Consider the following 23,790-nt stretch of genomic DNA (forward strand, 5'->3'; position numbering starts at 1 on the left):
TGGGTTACTGTTGCCTTGGTGAAGATTTACCTGGGAATGATTAATTTTGGGATTTGTTTAAACGTTATTATGATAGTTAGTTGTAGACGTGTATATGTTTAATTTGTTGTTAAAATAATAAATGTTTAATTTAGTTTTATATAAGAAACCTCTTGTGGTTCGGTGGTCTTATTCCTGAATTCAGAGCTGCATTACAAACATACCAATTGAAAATATAGGTTATGACAGTTGTTCAAGTTTCCCTCTGGGATTTAAGCAACTCAGCCTTTACCAACTGCTGTGTCGTACAACTCCCAAAGCCTAAATTGCCCCATGACTCCTGCTGTTAAATACTTTATGGGCTGCCCTTCATGTGCTCTTCCATTCTTCATACTAGTCCCTCAGTAGAGAGTGTTAGCAAGTTATTTCAATATGGTATGTATCATAAGTGATGTTTACATCAGTTACGTAGAGCAATTGGAGAAGTTGGGACTGTTTTCCTTGGAGTAGAGAAGGTTGAAAGGAAATGTGATAGAAGTATTCAAAATCATGAGGGGTCTGGACAGGGTGGATATAGGGAGGAAGTGTTTCCATTGGTGGAATGATCAAGAAGCAGAGGGCACAGAGTTAAGGTAATTGGTAAAAGAAGTGATGGTGACATGAGGATAACATTCTCACGCAGCAAATATTTAAGATCGGGAATGCAGTGCCTGAGAATGTGATGGAGGCAGGGTCTATTGAGGTTGTGAAAAGGGAAGTGGGTCACTATCATGAAAAGAAAACAAAATGCAGGGTTACGGAGAAAGGTCAGGGGAGTGGTACTTTAGAGGGCTAGCACAGACACTGACTGAATGGTCTCCTCCTGTGCTGTAACCGTTCTATGGTTTTATGAACTAGCCAGTTTGCAAAGTTGTGGCAACTTCCTTCTATGAGCAATTTTAAGTTTTTTCTTCCAGATTTTATTACAGTACTTGTAAAAATTCTTGAGTCCATTAATGTATCACTTACTCGTTCGATAGTACAGAATTTGAGTGTTATTGAAAAAAGACATTTTTGTCAAAGCTTTTCATCTTGCACTCATCAGGACAATTGCAGGAATACCAATGTCAGGGGAAGCAGCAACTTAATACATTATGAGAAGAGAGTGTTGATTGGTTGGCAAGTGGACACTGATTGGTAGAGGCTTTGCCATGGAGAATGCACCAGTTAATGGTGACTGACAATTAACTGACAAACATTGTTTGAAATTAAATCAGGCAACTTGACTCTGATTGGTCGAGGCATTGCCCTGAGGAATGAGTCAGTGAATGGCTGTCACTTGTTTTGTTTAGCTGAAACAGGCGCAATGTATGAACATGTTCTTTCTGTCTGTAAAGAACATTGCCCTGTGTATTAATATATGTAGCTTCTAGTATAGGCCATTGTGCCACATTGCGAGCCCAACTGACAATCTTAAATTGGTTGTCAGCATAATTCTTAGCACACTGGACAACATGGTTAACAATCTTCAATCACAGAATCACAACTCATGTTGGACACTGTTTAGAGTTTTGCAAGTCTGGGCTGGTCAGGTACAGTCTGTACCTTGCCTGTTGCGAACAATGGAAAGGACATAACAAAAACAGAATTACCTGGAAAAACTCAGCAGGTCTGGCAGCATCGGTGGAGAAGAAAAGAGTTGACGTTTCGAGTCCTCATGACCCTTCAACAAACTAGGTGAATCCAAGGAAGGGGTGAAATATAAGCTGGTTTAAGGTGTGTGGTTTAAGGGGGAGGGGGCGGTGTTGGGTGGGGGGAGAGAAGTGGAGGGGGGATGGTGTGGTTGTAGGGACAAGCAAGCGGTGATAGAAGCAGATCATCAAAAGATGTCACAGACAACAGAACAAAAGAACACATAGGTGTTGAAGTTGGTGATATTATCTAAAGGAATGTGCTAATTAAACTTGCCGATGCTGCCAGACCTGCTGAGTTTTTCCAGGTAATTCTGTTTTTGTTTTGGATTTCCAGCATCCATAGTTTTTTGTTTTTATCAATGGAAAGGACATGCTGTTTGATATGATCTACCAGTCTTTGGGACATTCGGCCTACATACCTAGTGTCACACTGGCACTGAAATTCATAGACCATACTACTCATTTGTGTGACAGGCAGAACGCCTTTTTGGCTTGATGGCAGCCTCCTGTTAGTGGTGAATACCACTCGTATAGTAGCAGCGTGAAACAGCTAACTTCCCCTGTTGCTCAGCTTTATGAGATACCTTGCCCTTCCAGGATAATCTGAGGTAGACTGGACACTTTTTAGGGCCGAAAGTGATGTCCTTAGGCCTGTTCATGAGTTTGCACAATATAGAGTGCAAGCTTATCTTCACTGGTCAATACACACATTGGGATTCCTACAGTACCACAAGCTATAAGGTTGGTCTTATCAGCAACCTTGTAAATAGGGCCCAAGCCATTTGCTCACCATGCAAGCTTGATGCTGAAATAGGCGCATCAAAGGAATCCTGCGGGATAATGGCTACCCTGACCAGATCATTTCACACTTTATCATTCTTGCAAAACTCAAAACACAGTGTCCAACATTAGATGTGATTCCGCGATTGGCCAACATTTGCTAAATAATCCTCAGTGTGCTAAAAATTACGCTGACAACCAATTTAAGATTGTCAGTCAGACTCGCAATCTGGAACATTTACATGTACTGGGAGCTACAGATATTAATACCCAGGGCCCTGTTCTTTACATGAAAGAACATGTACACACATTGCGCCTGTTTCAGCTAAACAAACTAAGTGACAGCTATTCACTGACTTATTCCTCAGGGCAATGCCTTGACTAATCCAGAGTCAAGCTGCCTGGTTTAAATTTTAAACAATGCTTGGCAGTTAACTGTAAGTCACCATTAACCGGTGCATTCTCCATGGCAATGCCTCTGCCAGTGTCCACTTGCCAACCAATCAGCACTCTCTTCTCATACAGTATTAAGCTGTTGTGTCCCCTGACATTGGTATTCTTGCAATTGTCGTGATGAGTACAAGATGAAAAGCTTTGACAAGAATGTATTTTTTCAGCAATACTAATGTCCCGATGTCCTTAACACAGGCCCCAAGCATCCATCGAGCCATATTTTTACAATGTATAATCTTATTTAAGTGGTTAATTTTTTTAGAAAAATAAATCAACCTATATTTCTATTTACTTTTATACATCAACAGCCCTGAAACGGTCTTTTGAAATTGATGATGTAGATGACGGACCACCGTTTTCACCTACTTCTCCGCTGAACTCTCCTTTTACTCCTGGCCCAGGAGTGTTGTCATCCAAGGCCACGGAAAGCTTTGTTACCAGCACACCACCTCCACCTTCGTATCACATGAGGATCAGTAGGAATTCAAGTCCTATTCCAGCGCCTGGTTCAACTCAGTATAGAAAGGTTACTTCCAGCCAATCCTTTAATCAAGGTTCCAAACCCCTTCCCAGGGCTAATGGGAGTACAGCAGCCACTTTAGCACGTGTCTCCTCCTTCCAGAGCAAAATAAATCCAAGTGGCTTTACTCCATCCTCCAGACCTGATATCGGTAATGACTGCCTGCATGGTTCTACATCTAGCCTTGTATATCCATCACCTTCAAGATTAAACTCGCTGTCAAGCCCACTTCAAAGTCCATTGGGACACAACGATTTGGGTATTCAGGCAAACCATGTGTCATCAGCAGCTTTGAAGAAATATTCATCACAGGGCAACATGTTCCCTTCAGAAGTAGAGCCATCTGTGAATGAAGGTACAGCCAGTCATGGTTCCATGTCATCCCTTGATCTACACATTGCTGACGAGGACCTAACTCTGGAAAACAAACCATCATCGAAACCATTGCTTAAATCAAGTGCGTCTCCACATTCTGTGGCACGGCCTCAGCTTATACAAAGCAGCATGCCAGGCCAAGTACCAAATACAAGAATGGAACAAAGAGAGGTGCGGATCACTTCAGTTGATAACTTCCCCAGTTTACGCTTGAATTCTGTACAAAATCTACGAGAAACAAGGTCTGTACCTAATAATTCCTTTTCCAACGATCTTGTTGATTCCATGAATAAAGCTCTGGAGACTCCAAATACGGGCACTGACCTCTCAGTAAGACTGCAGCCAAGATCACAAATGAGCCAGAATGTAACAAGTGCGAGTTCTTCCCCAGTTTCCTTGGCAAGATCCAAACAGGCTGTCTCAATGATCTCTGTGCGCAGTAGCATGCATCAGTCTGGAGAATTCACTCCTCCTGCTGTGAACGCAGAGTCCAGCCCTCAGTCCGTGCATCAGATGCCCCAGTTCAGGTTGGTGACCCAGCCGCAAACTGTTCAAGTCAGCACTCCTGCTCGAACCTCCGTGCCAGGTTTCCAAGCAAGGCTGACGCGGAATTCAATACTGAGTGAGGATCCGATGTTGAGTCCACAGATAAAGGAAAATCTGGGAGCTGAGGTGAAGAGGAATCCTTCCTTCTCAAAATCAGTCGACTTGGGAATAACCTATCTCGGTCCCGACTTCAAAGTGTCAGAGAGTATCTACCATGACGGAAAAGTGGAAAAGGAAAATCAGGATCTAAGTCTTGAAACAGAAGTAAACATGCAGCTCAAGAAACAAGGTAAGACATATCTTTGAGTGCTCTTTATTAAATGTATAAAGCTTGCATCCTATTGTTTCATGTTGGAAGCACAAATTAATTCATTAATTTGCATACAAAGAACTGTCGCTCATTTTTCAGGACTTGTATTTCAAATAAGCCCAACCCAGTTCTTAGCAAAGATTGCAAATTGAGAGAACGGTTTACAAAATGGCTGATAGGCTTTTTAGTATTCAGGGCCATGGCTTATTAAAATGTGTGTTAATACCTTAAATTGCCCTCAATGTGTGGAAGGAGGGTGAGGGCAGGTTTGAGATAAGCCTTGCAGCCGAATAGACTGCTGATGCTTGCAATGATGGCTCTGACGCGAGTAATAGACACTCGGGTGTGAAACCGGAGAAGCTTGCAAGGAGGCCATGCCTTCAGAAAAGAGGAGAAATTTGGCAGATCAATGATTTGAGGGGAAAGGTGGCAAATCTGTGTGCTTTGTACTTGAAGCTACCATTGCAGATTTTTGCATTGTCTTTTTCCTTTAGAGTTGCTTTGTTTCAAAGAATCATAAAAATTCTGGCGCAGGGTGACCTTTCAGCCCATCAGAAGGTAGGTTAGGAGCCATTTTTACATCCAGGTTCTTTGAGCAGTTAGTTAAAAGAGAATTGGATAAGTAATTGAAAGGGAAGTATATAAAAGGGTACAGGGAGAAAGCAAACAGGGAACTGAGATTAGAGTAGTTATTTTCAGTTGAACTGAAATGAGTTCAAACTTGATGGGATGAATGTGTTTTCTCATTGATTCTATAATTTGAAGAAACAATTCATTAAGAGGTGTTACAATATTGTTCTGAATGCCGGTTAATGTTGTTGCTTTTAAGTTTCACGATAGATGGTTTTGAATTATTCAGCATCTTCTAATTTTCATCTTTCACTTCAAAAGTGAATGCATTTTTCATGTTATAATTTGACAATAAATACTTAGTGATTATAAAGTTAATATAGGATACTCAACACTGTTCGACATAAGTGAAGAAGTCCTCTTAACTTGAGTAATCGGGTTCTCTGAAACAATGGGTGGAGTTAATCTTTGGGTTGAAACCAGTAATGACATTTTATTCTCTATATTTCATAATTTAACAATGCCTTTTACTAAAATTATTTTTGCAGCAAAAGAGCCACTAGAGCTAATTGTTTTAATCATCTCTGTCACCAGCTCTTCAAATTTGTGTATGGTTGCGCTTACAGATGTAATAGCATATTTTAGTCCTTATTTTTAAACTTACCATATGGCAATTATGAAGGGCTAGAGAGGACCTTTCAACCTAGGTTGGAAGTTAATGAGTTGGAAACAGGTTGACCAGCAACTTTCAAAAGGACATTGGATGAATACTTGTAGGAGAAAAAATTGCAAGGGTTTGAGGAAAGAGCAGAAGTCTGAGACCAGCTGGATTGCTCTTTGAAATAGTTGATGGAGAATTGACGGACTGAGTGGCCTTCTTCACTGCTGTACTTTTCTATGATCAGAGATTTAAAGTGCAATAGGAGGTTCTTCAGCCCATCATATCAGTAATGAACTTCTGATAGAGTAAGCCCACTGCCCTGTTGTCATGCAGTTGCCCTGTATTTTCATTTGCTACAAACCTTTATCCATTTTTCCCCTGAGGGTTGCAATTGTTTCTGGTGCAAGTATGAAGACTTGTCAGTCTCTAAGTCTTCGTAATTTCAAAACATAATTGAATCTCCTCTTGGTTTTCTCTGTTCTAACGAAAACAATCCCAAGATCACAAGTATCCTCTCAGAATTTAGTTTCTCACCCAATGCTGTACATATTTTTTGACTTTAGTGTACTTTCTAGGATGAGCATGAATCTACACATAGAACTCTATATATAGACTGATCATTGCATTGTACAAATTTATCATAATTGCTTTGGTCTTGTATTTTGTATCCCTATGTATAAAACTCAAGAGGCTGTTGAGGTTTTTTTGTGGTTTCATCCATCTGCACTCGCAAGTTCAAGAAATTGTGTATTTGTTCCCTTAGTGCCTTCTCATAGAATCAGAAAAAAGAGCTATCCAATTGGTCCCATTGCCCATTCCATTGAGTTCGTAAGCCGATCCTCGATTTCCTTGCCACTTTTCTCCATTAAGTGACAATTCCTCCTGAATGCCCGTCTATGTCCTGGTGAGATTTTTTTACCATCCTCCTTGCTGTTTACAAAACCCCTTGTCTCATTGGCACCCATTATCAGTTGTGGGCAAGCTCTGACTATTCATAATTAGAGATGAAATTAAATAAATACATGAAGAAGAAGAAGGAAGGAATAGAAGGAACATATTGATAGGGTGGGATGAAACTCACGTGAAGGATAAGCACCAGCATAGGCTGAGTTAACGTTTCAAATCCAACATGGATTCTTCAGAACCCGCAGAAGGGTAATGTTGGACACGAAATATTAACTCTGTTTCTCCCTCCAACGGAGCTGCCAGACTAGCTGAGTTTTTCTGGCACATTCTGTCTTGATTTCAGATCTCCGGCGTATGCAATATTTTGCTTTTATTATACCAGCATAAGCCAGTTGGCCATTTCTGTGCTGTAAAATTCTATAAAATGTTTTTAAATATTCTTTTCCGACATCAACTCAAGAATGCTTCCATGTCACATTCAACAAAGATTTTCACTATATCCCTGGACGAACTAGTTCAATTTGGATAAGAGCTGTCCTATTACTAAATAACGTTAATGTTGCCGGTGGGGGGGGAGGAGTTTGACAGGACAGGGTGGCACTGGGGTTGTGGGAACGAGGGAAGTGAGGTAAGGGCTGGAGAGGCAATGCCCCTGCAGAGGCTGAGAGGACACTGTACTTTGATGTGCACCTCTGCTTATAAAATGCCTTAAAATTGCCCCATTCTGTCCCAGCTGAGATGGGGAACTCAGTTTCTGGCAACCTGTACTTCAAAGATTATGAAATACAAATGGAACACTATTCAGAGTTTGCAATTAAAGAAGGCAGTAGATTTTCCACACAGGTGATGAAATAGTTACAGGGTTATCCTACAAAGTGAATGCTGCATTGTGCCTCCTTTCTGATTGCAAGTTTGCAATATATATCTCGTTCAAAGATGATTTACCCATGGGTACATACCACACTGGATGTACATGCTGCAAATTGGCAGCGTATTGTACTGATGGTGATTAAAATAAGAAGCTAGCATAGATCACCAATGTGTAAATGTCCAAATCAGCCACAGTTTGCTACTTCTGGATAGGTGACAAGGAGTACTTAGCATTTAAGTTTAACATTTCCACTCACCGCAACCCTATTGAAATGGAAAGAAAACAGATTTGTCCAAAATTAGCAGATTTTGTTCAAATGAATCTTCCTTTAAATGAATTCCTTTGTGACGTTTATTAATATTTTCATGTTTTGAATGCTTGCCAAAAGGGGAATGTCAAAGTATTTTTGCACAACGTTAAAGAACTACGATAGAGACATTTTTCATTTAGCTTTGTTTCTGTCTTTTATGTAGTTCTAATTTGTGCTCATTATCCTTTTTATTGGCTTGTTGTATAATGTGTTTGACACAGCTGGTTACGTAGCATAGGCACCAATAATTTTTTTGCATTTTTTTTCCAAATGTAAAATTCCTTTGTAAGGACTATTAGTAATCACCTTCAACAATCTGCTATTGTCAGCATTCCATAAGGGTTGTGTAAAATGCTTCATTTGATGATGTGTTTTCATTGTGTGTGTCTCTGGCATCCAATTCCCAGTCTTGGACAATGCTGTAAGGGTAAAGAGGAAGCATTGAGTTGGGTGCAGGTGCTTCCCCCACTGGAAATTTTAGGGGTCAAATTGGACATTGTGGGGAGATGCAAATTAGGCAGAAATGCTTTGGCTGCACATTGTATAGAGCGTGTAATATGTAACCAATGCAGTGTTGCCTGTTGTGCATCCCTGTCGATGTCCAATTTCACCTCCAAGGTCTCAAAGTCCTTGAATTGAGTCATTCAAGCCATTGGCAGCCACCTCCTAGCAGCCAAATGTACAGTCGTGATGGAAATGGGTGAGGGTTGGAAGTGTGGGTGTTACTCTTTTAAATTAGAGGATATTGTGTATAGCCCACAAGTGAAGACTTTTTTTCTTCTTCCAATTATCTGTTATTTTTCATGCATTCCATTTTCCAACAGTTTTTTCTATTCTTAAGTTATTTCACATCTTTGATCTTCCTGGACTAACTGTCTGGACTATCCAGTTGCTGAATGGGTCTCCAGTTGCTGTTAGGAACCACTTAATCATGACCTTTTTTCTCCAATTTCTCTTGCCTCTACTGGAAGAGGCCACATGCTGCATTTCCTTACTTAGCAGGGCTGAGATTGGATACAGAGCAGAATAACGATTGAGCCTAATGATCTCTTGACAGCAATCAAGAGTAAGCACCCTGGCATTACTCAGTGCTGGCCTCAGGATGATGAGTCCCACTAACGCACTCTAAGTCACCCTGGTTGAGATTGGCTGATTCAGCACACACCAGGGATTGAACCTGCAAACCTGTGGTAATATGCCTTTAAGGGATATCAGCAGTATATCACAAGAAGGGAAATGTCATGTGTAACCAGTCTTAGTTTCACTTTTGCTTTGAGTAGAGCACGCACACATATACACACACAGCTCTGATGTCTTCAAGCTTTATACCTATGTATAACTGTTCTCGTATGCCTTGTCTTAAGAAATGAACCCACAAGGTGTTTCCAAATCCCTTAAGAGCGATTGGTGCCAATTATGCCATTATAATAACTCAACAAGCTCTATTTCCCTTGGTGCCATGGTATGAATCCACCCATTGTTGTCATAGAAATTGTAGCACAGAAGAAGAGAATTTTGTACATAATGCTATACCATTGCTAACTTTTTAACTACAGTTTTGTATTCTAATTTCATTTCCCTGCCATTTTCTTTATACCTTTCTTATATTCAGTTCCCTTTTAAACAGTTATAGTGTCTATCTCAGTAGCCACTCGCGCAAAAACTTTCACTTTCTAATAATCCTGTAGGAAATCTTTTTTTTTTTTCTTAACTGCCTCCTTCATTCTAGTGATACATCTGAATCTATGACTTCACCATATAACCTCAATAATTTCCATCTTTGCTGTCTGCGGTGCATTGTGAAGATAACCTGGCAGGACCAAATTGTGAATGGGGCAGTCCTCTCAAAGGTGGAGCACCCCAAGTGTGTTGGCACCCATCAAACAGAGGCGGCTTTGGTGGATTGGGCACTTCCGCAGGATGGAACATGGTCATCTACCCAAGGGCCTTCCGTGTGGTGAGGTAGCTGGAGCCAGGCAACCAATGGGGCGCCCAACGTTCCGCTTTAAGGATGCTCGCAAGCGTGACATGAAGGCCCTGAGCACAGACTATCACACCTGGGATATCATACCCTCTCAACTTTCCAGATTTCTCAAATCCCATGTCAGATCCTTGTAATCTTACCTACCAGATCCCCATTTTAACCTCCTCTGGTCCAGTGGAATAAAATCCAAATTCTCAAGACTTTCTTCATAACTTTGATCTCCCAGTCCAGATTTAATTTCTTCCATGTAGACTTTCCATGGCTCCTATCCGTAGTGAGATGTCCACAACTAACCTGACTGTGCCCCAATTATCCTACAAATTCTGCATCAGTTACTTTTATATCTTTTGACCGTATATATAAAACCAGGGCCTGAATTTTCAGGATGGCACCATCCAAAGAGTCGGTGGGGAACACATCCCCACCAACTCCAGCAGGCCCGATGCCATTTCACACTCTAAATGAGTGTTGATTGGCATAAAGTAGGACTTCTGCCCATCGCCTGGAGGAAATCCTGCCTTGAAGAATGCTGGCCAATCTGATTGGCAGCTCTCCAGTCTCTCCAGGAACAGCGCTGCAGTGGCTGGAAGAGGCACTGCAGGGAGCTGCCTGGAAGTAGCTGCTGGGAGCTGGTGGAGAGGTTAGTGGCAGGGGTCCCAGGGCAAGGAGGGCAGGGAAGGCCAGGGGGCGCTGTAAGGGGGGAGGGGGGGGTGATCGAGGTTCCAGGGGTTAGGCTAAGTGGGGAGAGGAATGTCTGGAGGGCACCAAGCCTTAAGGGAGGGCGCCCCCAGTCAGAAGGGGGCTTCTGGTGGAGAGGCCCCCCCCCCCACCCCCAACCCTGTTTCCCACCCGAGATCAAAATCTGTTCATTTTGTGCTGCCATCTGTCCGCCAGCATAAAAATTGAGGCTGGGTGGGAAAAGTAAGCTAGTAAGCGACCACTTAAGGGCCTTAATTGGGGCAAGGGCAGGCTTCCCTTCCGAGGCCTTGCTCGCCCCAGCGTAAAATCGTGACCAGGGTGGGTGGGATCTGGGTGGGATCCCAGAGGAAATCCCGTCCCATGCAATTTCACACTGCACCCTGCCTCAGAGCCCACTGGAATAAAACTGTGGCCCAGAATCCCATTTGCCTTTTGTAAGGTCTTTTCTACCAGTGTTCGCACCTTTTAAAGATCGGTCTACCTGCACCAATAGGTCTCTCTGTCCCTCCACGGATTTTTACTCTACAGGGTGTACATCCTTTCACTGTTCTTTTCGCAAAATGGACCACTTCACCTTTCTCTGCGTTGAATTGCGTCTACCATCCCTCCACTAAACTGTCGGTCTTCCTGTCACTCCCTGCATACTTCCTGACGACCTGAAAGGATATCTGTTAAAATGGGGGATAAATATTTTGAAGATGTGTCATCACTGCATCATCTTGGCTCAATAACAAGACTGAATTCTCGGTGCTGTGTGCTTGCCTTGTCTTGTCCCTGGCAAGTTCTCTTTAATTCATCGTATAATCAAATGAGTGGCTTTCTGATTAAGATCTTTATTGATTTTTATCAGATTTCCACCAATTCCAGCGCTCTCAGACGCACATTGTTGAACGAAGTTGTTTTCTTTCTCCACCCTCAGCAATTCACATTATTCGGCATCTGGACGCCAGCAGAGTTGATGAAACCTGACGTCTTTCTTCCGCCATTTAATGCTACGGGGTTATCTCCACTAGTGAGTGTACCGTCAGAGGCCACCCTGTAAGGTGCTATTGGAAGCATAAAAACAATCTTGAAGTTATGTTTCACCCGATGCAGATGCTGAAATGTCTTCCTCTAGGAAGACTCGTGATTAGTTCTGCTACCTTGGGCGTGTCTTCAGATTGACATAATTCACAGCCTATTCACTTTGTATTGTTGGTCTGCATGGATCTCCCCGTGATATTAGGGACAGTCCTGGCTGGACTGATCAAATCACAAAATAGGATTTTTCACCAACTGAGCAATTGCCCTAATCTTTACTTTGTGTAACTGTTTTCAGTGTGACAAGGAGTGCTAGGTTAGGAAACAAGAAATGCAACTTCCAATTTAATAGCCGACCTTCTTTATGAAGCAGCAACTTAGGATGTTGACCTTGTTGCTATGAAGTTGTACAGGTTGGATGATGCCCTTTATTGTATATCCTAGAACGGATTCAGTTTCACATTGAAAGGAATTCTTTGTCTTCTCTCTTAGATGGGCCTAGGCACAGATGTTGTTAAAATAAAAGCTTTTTTTCTCTCTTGAGACCACCAGTTAACAATGATGTCAGGCTATCAGAAAAAAAGGGGCAAATTGGTTGACCTGGAGTTGGAGTTTACACCCATGCCTCATTTCCACACCGCCACCCCCCCCACCCCCACCCCCACCCCCACCCCCCACCGCTCCCACAACCAGGGCAGGTTTGGAGGCAGGGGGGTGCTTAAAATGTTACGGGTCTGTGATTAACTGCCCCACCCCCCCTCCCTCCCCTGCACAGACTCACTTTTCACTCTGGCTCCTCATATTTGGGGACTGCATGCAATCTCTGCAGTGGCCACCACTCCTGGTGGCGCTGCTGGGACCAGAGAGCTGCCGGCCATTTGATTGGCTGGCAGCTCTCAGAAGTGGGGCTCCTACCCAGATGGGGTGGAAGTCTCCCCTTAAACCAGTTAATAGCCTGATAGGCCCTGACTTTGTCGTCCAGGGCAGAGGGGTCTGCATGGGGAATGGGGTCCCTGGTACTCTGCAAAATTCAACCCCTGGTTAACTGATCATATAAATACATAAGCATCGGAGCAGGTACATGTTTTTCTGTCATTAACATTTTCCAGATACTATCTATCTATTCAGTTACTTTCTCCTTTTGCATCTCTGTAATTTTATTATTTATAATACATTGGCATTATTGGTTTAACCTGAAAATGCCAAAAAGCATTTACCTTTTAGCCTAAACATTTCCAAATGTAATTATGCCTGGGCTCCCCCTAACCTTAAAGCTGATATCACTCTATTTCTCACCAATCAGAAATATCTGTGGAAATAGTGATTTTTACTGGTAATGCCCCATGTGTTATGCTCCCTGTAGAGACCACTAACTTTTAAAAAGATATTTGAATTCTCAGTGACTGAGTGAAAGGATCACACAACAAGATCTCAAGTTTTAAGACTTATACTAAAAACAACATCGACTAACCAGTAGATAACTTATACTTTAAACTACAGAAAAGATCCCCCATGTGACTTTTCACATGACCAACCATCCCCCGCCACAGTTATACTTTACACTGTCCCTGAAGTGGACACTTCATTCTTCTGGAACCAATCCAAAGCTGTTCTCTGCTCCCAGTGGTCTGCTTCCTTTTTCCTTACCCAGCCAGATAAATTCTAATCCCAGAACTGGCTTCCACTTTGAAGGTTACACTGGAGATTCCTTTTCTCCTAGCTTAAGCTAGGTGGATCTTTCAGCCTCCTTTAGATCCCCGTGAACTCGGTCTCTTCAATCTGAGTGCAAGTCCCCATCTGCAATCTGCATGGGCAACAATAGGAATAGCATTTTCTCTGCTTCAGATTCAGGACTATCTGCCTTTGTTGTCCTGCTCTCTCTGTGTGTGTCTCTCTCTCTGATTCTTGCAGCCTCCCTTGGGTCTGTGAGGTTCAGTGGCATCTTAGGAAACCTGGTAACACGATACTACTATGGCTCGTTATGGACTCTTCCCCTCTCCCTGACAAGGTGAATCATATGGGCCTTGTATCCAGGTAGAAATGCTAATTAGCTATCTTCTAAACCCCCAACTCCATTTTATTTTGGTATTAAATAGACAGTTTAAAGTATAATCATTTATAAAACCTGACACTCCTAACACTTGCTCAGTGAAACTCAGAGACTAAGGCCTGGACTTTCGCAACAACAGCCTCTCCATCATTGCAAAAATGGCAGAAGAGGCCAAAAATCAGAAATCCTGCCCCTGAACATGGTACCTACTATGTTCATGGCAGCAGGAAAAGGCCCGGATCCGGATTTGTGCATACATGCCTTGTGGAGGCAGCTGCCCATATAAAACAGCATCGGGAAAGTGCTAGAGTCCATTATTAAGGAGGTTACAGCAGGATACTTAGAAAATAACGATTTGATAAGGCAGAGTCAACATGGCTTTATGAGAGGGAAATTGTGTTTAACTAATCAGTTAGAGTTTTTGACCAAGTAATATTCAAGGGGATAAAGGGGAACCGGGAGATGTGGTGTACTTGAATTTCCAAAAGGCATTTGATCAGGTACCACATCAAAGGTTACTACATAAGATAAGAGCACATGGTATGGGGGGTAACATATTAGCATGGGTAAAGTATAGGTTGGCCAACAGGAAGCAGAGAGTAGGGATAAATGGGTCTTTTTTGGATTGGCAAGCTGTAACTAATGGAGTGCCACAGGGATCAGTGCTGGGTCCTCAACTATTTACAATCTACATCAATGACTTGGTTGAAGGAACAGAATGCATGGTACCTAAAATTGCCGATGACACCAAGATAGATAGACAAGTAAGTTGTCAAGCGGAGGTAGGGAGTCTGCAAATGGATATCGACAGGTTAAGTGAGTGAGCAAAAATTTGGCAGATGGAGTATAATATGGGTAAATATGAACTTGTTCACCTTGGCAGGTAGAATAGAAAAGCAGTATACTATTTAAAAAGAGAAAGATTGCAGAACTGGGTAGTGCAGAGGATAACTAGGTGTGGTGGGTACATGAATTAGAAAAAGTTAATTACAGGTACAGCAAGTGATTAGGAAGGCAAATGGAATGTTAGCTGCCAGACCTGCTGAGTTTTTCCAGGTAATTCTGTTCTTGTTTTGGATTTCCAGCATCCGCAGTTTTTTTGTTTTTATCTCTGTGTTTAGTTGACTGCCACTGCTCTTCAAGAAATGCCTACCTCCTTGAAGAAGTTCTGTTCGTCTCTGCGACAAGATTTCCGTATCTCTCTTTTGCCTTGCTCACCTTCATTGCTTTCCATTTCTCTCCTGGTGTTTGACAAGGTGTTTACTAAAACCCGCTTTCACAGCCATATCTCCTTTCTCAGTGACTGTCTCCATCTCCGACTTACCCCATGCGGATTTAAACTGAAATTCCACCCCTCATGTTTCGAACCCACCCAGGATTACAGATATCTCCGGGACATAAAACGTTTCTCGGACTGCTGTTCCCGTCACATTCTGAAATCCACACTCAGTGCCATGTGCCGCCATATGAACACACTCGACCTCTCCCTCCAGCAGCACCGCCGTACCCTTTTTCAAAGCTGCGCGTGCCCCCAGTTTCATTTTATTCTTCGGCTCAACCGACGCCTCAACAAGAAACTTTCTCTTTCTCTCAAGTGCTAAGGAACGCAAGCTCCAACAACTCATTGACACCAACACCCATCTAGGACCCTCCACCCCTGCCTGTCCCTCCGTCCCCACCCCATCTTCCAATCCCAACCCCAGCCTTGTATTCACTATACCCCCTGACCTTCCCCTCTCCGATGCTGAACATTCTGTGCTCAGCAAAGGACTTAGTTTCATACCCTTACGCCCTCACCTCAATGAATTTCGGGCTCGGCATGATGCTGAACTCTTCTTCCGCCGTCTTCGTCTCCGGGCTCACTTCTTTGGGCAGGAGTCCTCTCCCCGTTCAACGGATCCTTTCACCCACCTCCAATATTCTCCCTCCACCTGGACCCCTCCCTCTGGATTCTTACCTTCTCTTGATCTTTTTATTGAGAACTGTCGGCGCGACATTAGTCGTCTCAATTTCTCTGCTCCTCTCACCCATTCTAATCTCTCTCTCTCTGAACTTACTGCACTCCATTCTCTCAGGTCCAACCCTGACATTGTCATCAAACCCGCTGACAAGGGTGGTGCTGTTGTTGTCTGGCGCACTGACCTCTACCTCGCGGAGGCTGAGCGTCAACTCGCAGACACTTCCTCCTACCTCTCCCTGGACCATGACCCCACCACTGAACATCAAGCCATTGTTTCCAGGACTGTCACTGACCTCATCTCCTCTGGGGATCTTCCTCCCACAGCTTCCAACCTGATAGTCGCCCAACCTTGGACGGCCCGCTTCTACCTCCTACCCAAAATCCACAAACAGAACTGTCCCGGTAGACCGATCGTCTCAGCTTGCTCCTGCCCCACAGAACTCATTTCTTTATCTTGACTTCCTTCTCTCTCCCCTTGTCCAGTCCCTTCCCACCTACATCCATGATTCCTCTGACACCTTACGTCACATCAACAATTTCCAGTTCCCTGGCCCCAACCGCTTCCTCTTCACCATGGACGTCCAATCCCTCTACACCTCCATCCCCCACCGGGATGGTCTGAGGGCCCTTAGCTTCTTCCTCGAACAGAGGCCCGAACAATCCCCATCCACCACTACTCTCCTCCGTCTGGCTGAACTTGTTCTCATACTGAACAATTTCTCATTCAACTCCTCTCACTTCCTCCAAATAAAAGGTGTGACTAGGGGTACCCACATGGGCCCCAGCTATGCCTGTCTCTTTATGGGGTATGTGGAACATTCCTTGTTCCAGTCCTACTCCGGCCCCCTTCCACAACTCTTTCTCCGGTACATCGATGATTACTTCGGTGCTGCTTCATGCTCTCGTCCGGACTTGGAAAAATTTATTAATTTTGCTTCCAATCTCCACCCCTCCATCATTTTCACGTGGTCCATCTCTGACACTTCCCTCCCCTTCCTTGACCTCTCTGTCTCAATCTCTGGTGATTGACTGTCCACCAATATCCATTACAAACACACCGACTCCCACAGCTACCTCGACTACAGCTCCTCACACCCCGCTTCCTGTAAGGACTCCATCCCATTCTCTCAGTTCCTTCGCCTCTGTTGCATCTGTTCTGATGATGCTACCTTCAAAAACAGTTCCTCTGACATGTCCTTCTTCTTCCTTAACCGAGGTTTTCCACCCACGGTCGTTGACAGGGCCCTCAACCATGTCCGGCCCATCTCCCGTGCATCCGCCCTCACGCCTTCTCCTCCCTCCCAGAAACATGATAGGGTCCCCCTTGTCCTCACTTATCACCCCACCAGCCTCCGCATTCAAAGGATCATCCTCCGCCATTTCTGCCAACTTCAGCATGATGCCACTACCAAACACATCTTCCCTTCACCCCAACTGTCGGCATTCCATAGGGATCGTTCCCTCCGGGACACCCTGGTCCACTCCTCCATCACCCTCTACTCCTCAACCCCCACCTATGGCACCACCCCATGCCCACGCAAAAGATGTAACACCTGCCCCTTCACTTCCTCTCTCCTCACCGTCCAAGGGCCCAAACACTCCTTTCAAGTGAAGCAACATTTCACTTGCATTTTCCCCAACTTAGTCTACTGCATTCGTTGCTCCCAATACGGTCTCCTCTACATTGGAGAGACCAAACGTAAACTGGGCGACAGCTTTGCAGAACACCTGTCCGCAAGAATGACCCAAACCTCCCTGTCGCTTGCCATTTCAACACTCCACCCTGCTCTCTTGCCCACATGTCTGTTCTTGGCTTGCTGCATTGTTCCAGTGAAGCCCAACGCAAACTGGAGGAACAACACCTCATCTTCCGACTAGGCACTTTACAGCCTTCCGGACTGAATATTGAATTCAACAACTTTAGGTCTTGAGCTCCCTCCTCCATCCCCACCCCCTTTCTGTTTCTTCCCCCTTCCTTTTGTTTTTTTCCAATAAATTATATAGATTTTTCTTTTCCCACCTATTTCCGTTATTTTTAAATATTTTTAAATCTTTTATGCTCCCCCCACCCCCACTAGAGCTATACCTTGAGTGCCCTACCATCCATTCTTAATTAGCACATTCATTTAGATAATATCACCAACTTTTAACACCTATGTGTTCTTTTGTTCTGTTGTTTGTGACATCTTTTGATGATCTGCTTCTATCACTGCTTGTTTGTCCCTGCAACCACACCACCCCCCCCCCACCTCTCTCTCTCTCTCTTCCCACCAGCTCCCCGCCCCCCCCCCCCCCCCCCCCCCCCCCCCCCCCCCGCCCCCCACACACCTTAAACCAGCTTATATTTCACCTCTTTCTTGGACTCACTCAAGTTGTCGAAGGGTCATGAGGACTCGAAACGTCAAATCTCTTCTTCTCCGCCGATGCTGCCAGACCTGCTGAGTTTTTCCAGGTAATTCTGTTCTTGTTTTGGAATGTTAGTGTTTATTGCAAAGGGATTGGAATATAAAAGTAGGGAAGTTTTACTGCAGCTGTACAGGGCCTTGGTGAGACCACAGCTGGAGTAACGTGTTAGCCTCCTTATTTAAAAAAAGATTTAATTGTGTTAGATGCAGTTCCGAGAAGGTTCACTATACTCATTCCTGGGATGAAGGGGTTGTCTCATGAAGAAAGATCTATACTTATTGGAGTTTAGAAGTGTGATCTTTTTGAAAAATATAAGATCCTGAGTGGACTTTTTATTCATTCATGGGATGTGGGCATCATTGGCTAGACCAGCATTTATTGCCCATCCCTATTTGCCCTTGTTCAGAGGACATTTAAGAGTCAACCACATTGCTGTAGGTCTGGAGTCACATGTAGGCCAGATCAGGTAAGAACAGCAGGTTTCCTTTCCTAAAGGACATTAGTGAACCAAATGGGCTTTTACAACAATTGGTACTGTTTCATGGTCACCATCAGACTTTAAATTCCAGTTTTTCACTGATTTCAGTTCAAATTGATTTCAAATTTCACCATCTGCCATGGTGGGATTCAAACCCTGGGCCCCTGGGTCTCTGGAATATTAGTCCAGTGACGATACCACTATGCCAGCACTTCCCCACTTGATAGGGTGGATACCCGGAGAATGTTTCCTCTTGTGGGGGAGACTAAAATTAGGGGACATAGTTTCTCCCAAAGAGTCATTGGTGTGTGGAATTCTCTTCCCCAGAAAGTAGTGGAGGCTGGATCTTTGAATTTATTCAAGGCAGAGTTCCAGATTTTTGTTAGGCAGGGGAGTTGAAGGTTATGTGGGCAGACAGGAAAGTGGAGCTGAGACCACAACCAGATTAACCACGACCTTATTTAATGGTGGAGCAGACTTGAAGGGTTGAATGGCCACCTCTGTTCCTATGTCCAATTTTGATGACCCATGTGTGTGAAGCACAATGTGCACAATTTGGATCAGGTAGGAGCAGGTCTGAGTTTTGTGGAGTCCTTTGTGGAGGTGCGGTACCCTTTTGGAAGGCAAGGTACCCCATTGGATATGGTCCAAGGTCCCCTTTAGGGGAGGAAAGTGCCCCTTGGGAGAAGTAAGCTGCACCTTGGGATTGTTAAAAGTAGGCATGACTGTGCATAATAAGTTCATAAATTCATTAACTGTTAAGCTCATTGGAAATGTCAAAAGTGTCAAAATGAACTGTCAGAAACAACTATTAGAAGTGTCAAAAGGAACTAACAAAGGCAGCTGTCAGAAGTGTCGAAATGAACTGTCATTGTCAACATCTAAGGCATTTAAAAGTCCTGCCATTTAAATCTTTGAAAAAACATGTTTGGCGTTTCATGGGATGTGGGCATCACTGGAAAGGTCAACATTTGTCAACCCATCACTATTTGCCCTTGAACTGATTGGCTTGCTAGACAGGTAAGGGTCAACCACATTGCTGTGGGTCTGGAATCATATGTAGGCCAGGCAACCATGACAGACTTCTTTCCCTGAAGGACATGAGTGAACCAGAGGGTTTTTACAACAATTGATGATAGTTGTCATGGGTCACCGTTACTGAGAATAGCTTTCAATTCAAGGCTTATTAATTGAATTTAAATTCTTCCAACTACTGTGTTGCGATTTCAGCCCATATCCATAAAGTATTAGCCTGGGCCCCTGGATTACTGGTCCAGTGACATTACTGCTATATCATCATCTGCCCCTATTGCTATTTCACGCCATCTGTTGACATAAACCTGAAGGTCATCATTGCTGGATTAGTGCTGCATGACTTGATTTTACAACCTTCCAGCATCAGAGCATGATGCCTTCCATTTCAATTTGATTGACAACTCCAAATGGTTATGAATTCCAATGTTTATTTTTATAAGAGATTAAACAATTGAATGAAATGTTTGTTTTATACAAGATTAGTAGTTGAACAATTTCAGATACAGCTTAACTGTGATAATGAAGCACTTATGGCTTTGTTTTTATGATGACTATAATCTAATTCAGCTGGAATGCAATAACCACGGTGTTTTTTTTTAAAAAGCACCAAAGTTGTCCTTTCATAAGTTACAAAGACAACATTTATGAGATTGTTCTATTTTGGGGCTATGTCTCGAATTTAAAGTAGAATGGAGGAATGAAGGGTGTCATAGGACCTACTCTGAATTCTGCCTGGCAACAAGTCTGGGTGTCTAGGTTGCTTGAGGCAAGAAGGGCCCAAGTTAAGAGACTTGTTGAGAAGATGCAAGCACTTGAATGAAATATTTGCTTTTTATAAAGATTTCGTTGAAGGAGTATAAATGTAGTGAATGTTTTTTACAAATGACTTTTAAAAAAAATAAAGCCTATAATAGACACTTAGGACCCATGCTGAGATTAAATAAGTTTCTGAGGGTTTGCCCATGGCAGATATGGCAGATGCAAAGGCAAAAGTTGATGGATGGGGGTGGCATGGGTTGGCATCGGTGCTACAAAGACCCCTGGGGGTGGGTAGAGGGTCATAGATGGGGCATGGATGGGGTATGGGTTTTGTGGATGGGTGGGGTGAGGGGCTGTTTTTCCAGGTAATTCTGTTTTTGTTTTGGATTTCCAGCATCCGCAGTTTTTTGTTTTTATATCTGTTTTTTTTTAGTGTTTTATTGTTTTTTTAAAAAAAATCTTGGACACAGTGCTGGAGCACAGAGGGTAGCCTTCTGCTCAGCCTGCCTCTGCACCCAGTAGCTTCCACACTTGTCCTGGGGGGGGCCAGTGGGCCTGAACTCCTCCATCCCGGAACAAAAATCGATATTCCAGGATAATATCTCCATGGTAGGGTTTGCGTTGCCGGGAAATGTCCCGATTCCGTGCTCCTGACCCGGGAGCGACGATTCAGGCCTAAAGGCCTACCCAGAGTTTGCACAAATGCAGTTGCCATTGGCTACAGGTGTGAACATCTTGCATCTTCTCAACAAGTCTCTTAACCTGGGCCCCTCTTGCCTCAAGCAACCAAGACACCCAGACTTGTTGCCAGTCAGAATTCAGAGTAGGTCACATGATCCCTTTCATTCCTCCATTTTACCTTAAATTAGAGAGAGTCCCAAAACATAACAGTCTTATAAATTTTGTCTTTGTAACTTAGGATGATGATGAGCTTAAACAACTTTGGTGGTTTTAAACAAAAAATACACCCTGGATTCTTGCATTCCAGTTAGGCTTAGATTATAGACATCATTAAGACAGAGCCAAAGTGCTTCATTATAATAGTTCAGCTGCATTTGAAATTGTGCAACTACTAATTTGGGTGTTTAGTTAGTAACATATTGTTGTACAGCACTTTGTGGTTAACTCCAGAACAGATCTTAATGCTGGTGAATGTTTGGTTTCTCAAAAGAGCCGAGTTGTCTTTTTGGTAATAAATGAATTTATTTTCATAGCTATTCGACAGAAGTAAAACCAAAATGATCATAAACTATAATTAGTTTTAGTATTAAGTTACCACAGCAGATGCTAACCTTTGTTTTGTAAAGTAGTACTTTGTTTTGATAATAGGGGGCTATTTTATTTAATTGACCAAAACTGGATGACAAGATCTGAAGGTTGTAATGGCTTCACAAGGCTGTATAACCGATCTGATTGATCCATTCATAGATAAGGTGATGACCTCCTCCTCTCCCTCACCTTAGTGTATATCCAATGGTTTGCTAAAAGATTCTGGGGCTATTTCCTCCTTTACTCTATCTGGGATTTTATTCCATATATTGATTACTCAGTGTGTGAAGAAATATTTCCTGAGTTGTGCCCCAAAAGTACCATTCTCTGAGTGTGCTCCCCTTAGTTCTACTCCCTGCAGGCTAATTTAGTGTGATATTTTGGGTTACATTTTTAAGTATCCTCAACAATCTTGCATAATTTTATAAGATCACTTCTTAGATACCTCTTTTTAGTGTTAAAAAAGCCAAATTTCTTGAGTCCTATCTTATAGCTTGGAGTCCGGACACTAAGTGAGGCTCTTCTCGACAGTGCCTGCATCTCCCATGTATTTCTTGGTCAGAACTGGACACCGTATTGAAGGGGTCACCTGACTAGAACACTATTAAAACAAAAGCAAAATACTGCAGATGCCGGAAATCTGAAATAAAAACCGAAAATACTGGTAACGCTCAACCAGTCAGGCAGCCACTGTGGACAGAGAAACAGAATTAAGGGGTTGAATTTTACACCCCATCCCCAGAAACAGGCAGGTGGGGGCAGGTGGAAACTGAGCACCATAACAGTGGCATGAGAACTTAGGGTCATCTCCTTCTGCTGCTAATATTTTACCAGTAGTGGTTGATGCCCAGGCCAAGTGGCAAGGCTGCCAAGTAAAAACTGACAGTCTTGTTGCTGGGATAAGGGTTGTTGACCAAGGGAGGCCACCCACCCCCCCACTCTGCCAAACCCAGCCCCCCACCCCTTCACCAGGGTCTGCTAACCTCACCCAGGCAAAATCCCAGAATTACCTGGGTGTCCGGCTCCATGGCGCCTTTTATTGGGGATTGCCTGTAGTTCCAGCAGTGGCCACGGCTCCCAGTGTCGCTGCTGGGACTGGCGAGCTCTCAGCTATTTGAATTGGCTGGCAGCTCTCGGAGGCGGGACTTGCTCTCAGATGGAGGGAAAAGTCTCACCCTGAGCCATTTAATAGCCCGTAAAATCACTGAAGGGCAACCAGGTGAAAGGGAGGGGGGCTCAGCCCAGTCTTTTGAGCCAGGGAATGTGCTAATTTGAGTTAAATGCAACACTCCACGCTAGTGACTGTACTAGACATTTTTTCAGCTTTGTGCTGATGCTTTTAGACTTGGATGCTACTTAATTCACGTTAAATTCCCCCCATTGTTTAGAGTCAATGATCTTTCGTCTGAACATTATAAAGTTTGACCATTAGTTCCTATGATCTATATTCTATATGTTTTAACTGTGTAATTCAATACTATGGGCTGTTATGATCTGCTGCTTGGCATTTGTGTCATGCTATATTTTCCACATAGATCACGAGGCGCATCAGTACAATCAATGAACATTACAGACATTTCAACATAGTCATTACTGACAGTCAGACAGTGCAATGCTATTCAAGTTATCTACATAGATCATGTTGCATTCTGAGGTGCTTCAATATAATTGTGGTACATTTAGTATTCATTGCATATATTCAATGTGAGTCAAACAGCCCGAGTGGTCTATACAATTCCCAGCCCCTCGGTGCACTATGGCAGAAAAGTCTTAGACAGTGACCTTTCCCCATTGCGCCTTTGCGGCGGCCGGCCCAAGCTTTAGTGCGTCCCTCAGCACGTAGTCCTGGGCCTTGGAATGTGCTAGTCTGCAACATTCAGTTGGGGACAATTATTTGCACTGGAAGTTCAACAAGGTTTGGGCAGACCAAAGAGCATGTTTGACCGAGTTGACGATCCTCCAGCTGCAGTTGATGTTTGTCTCCATGTGTGTCCCTGGGAACAGCCCGGAGAGCACAAAGTCCTGTGTCACAGAACTGCTTGGGATAAACCTCGACAGAAACCACTGCATCTCTCTCCAGACCTTCTTTGCAAAGGCACATTCCACAAGGAGGTGAACAACGGTCTCGTTCCCCACCACAGCCACCTCAAGGGCAGCTCTTTTGATTCCTGACCTT

General features: G+C 43.6%; 1 protein-coding gene across 1 annotated transcript in view; it reads left to right on the forward strand.

Moving 5' to 3' along the window:
- The first annotated feature begins 4,370 nt into the window (after positions 1-4,370).
- The window catches only part of LOC121288138 (neuronal-specific septin-3-like), a 362,756-nt gene continuing 343,336 nt past the window's right edge, over positions 4,371-23,790 (forward strand). The window contains exon 1 of the mRNA XM_041206507.1: positions 4,371-4,615. Within this exon, the coding sequence (XP_041062441.1) occupies positions 4,414-4,615 (202 nt within the window). The 5' untranslated portion in view covers positions 4,371-4,413. The remainder of the gene's footprint in view (positions 4,616-23,790) is intronic.

Source organism: Carcharodon carcharias, chromosome 15 (assembly GCF_017639515.1).
Source record: "Carcharodon carcharias isolate sCarCar2 chromosome 15, sCarCar2.pri, whole genome shotgun sequence".
Lineage (NCBI taxonomy): Eukaryota > Metazoa > Chordata > Chondrichthyes > Lamniformes > Lamnidae > Carcharodon > Carcharodon carcharias.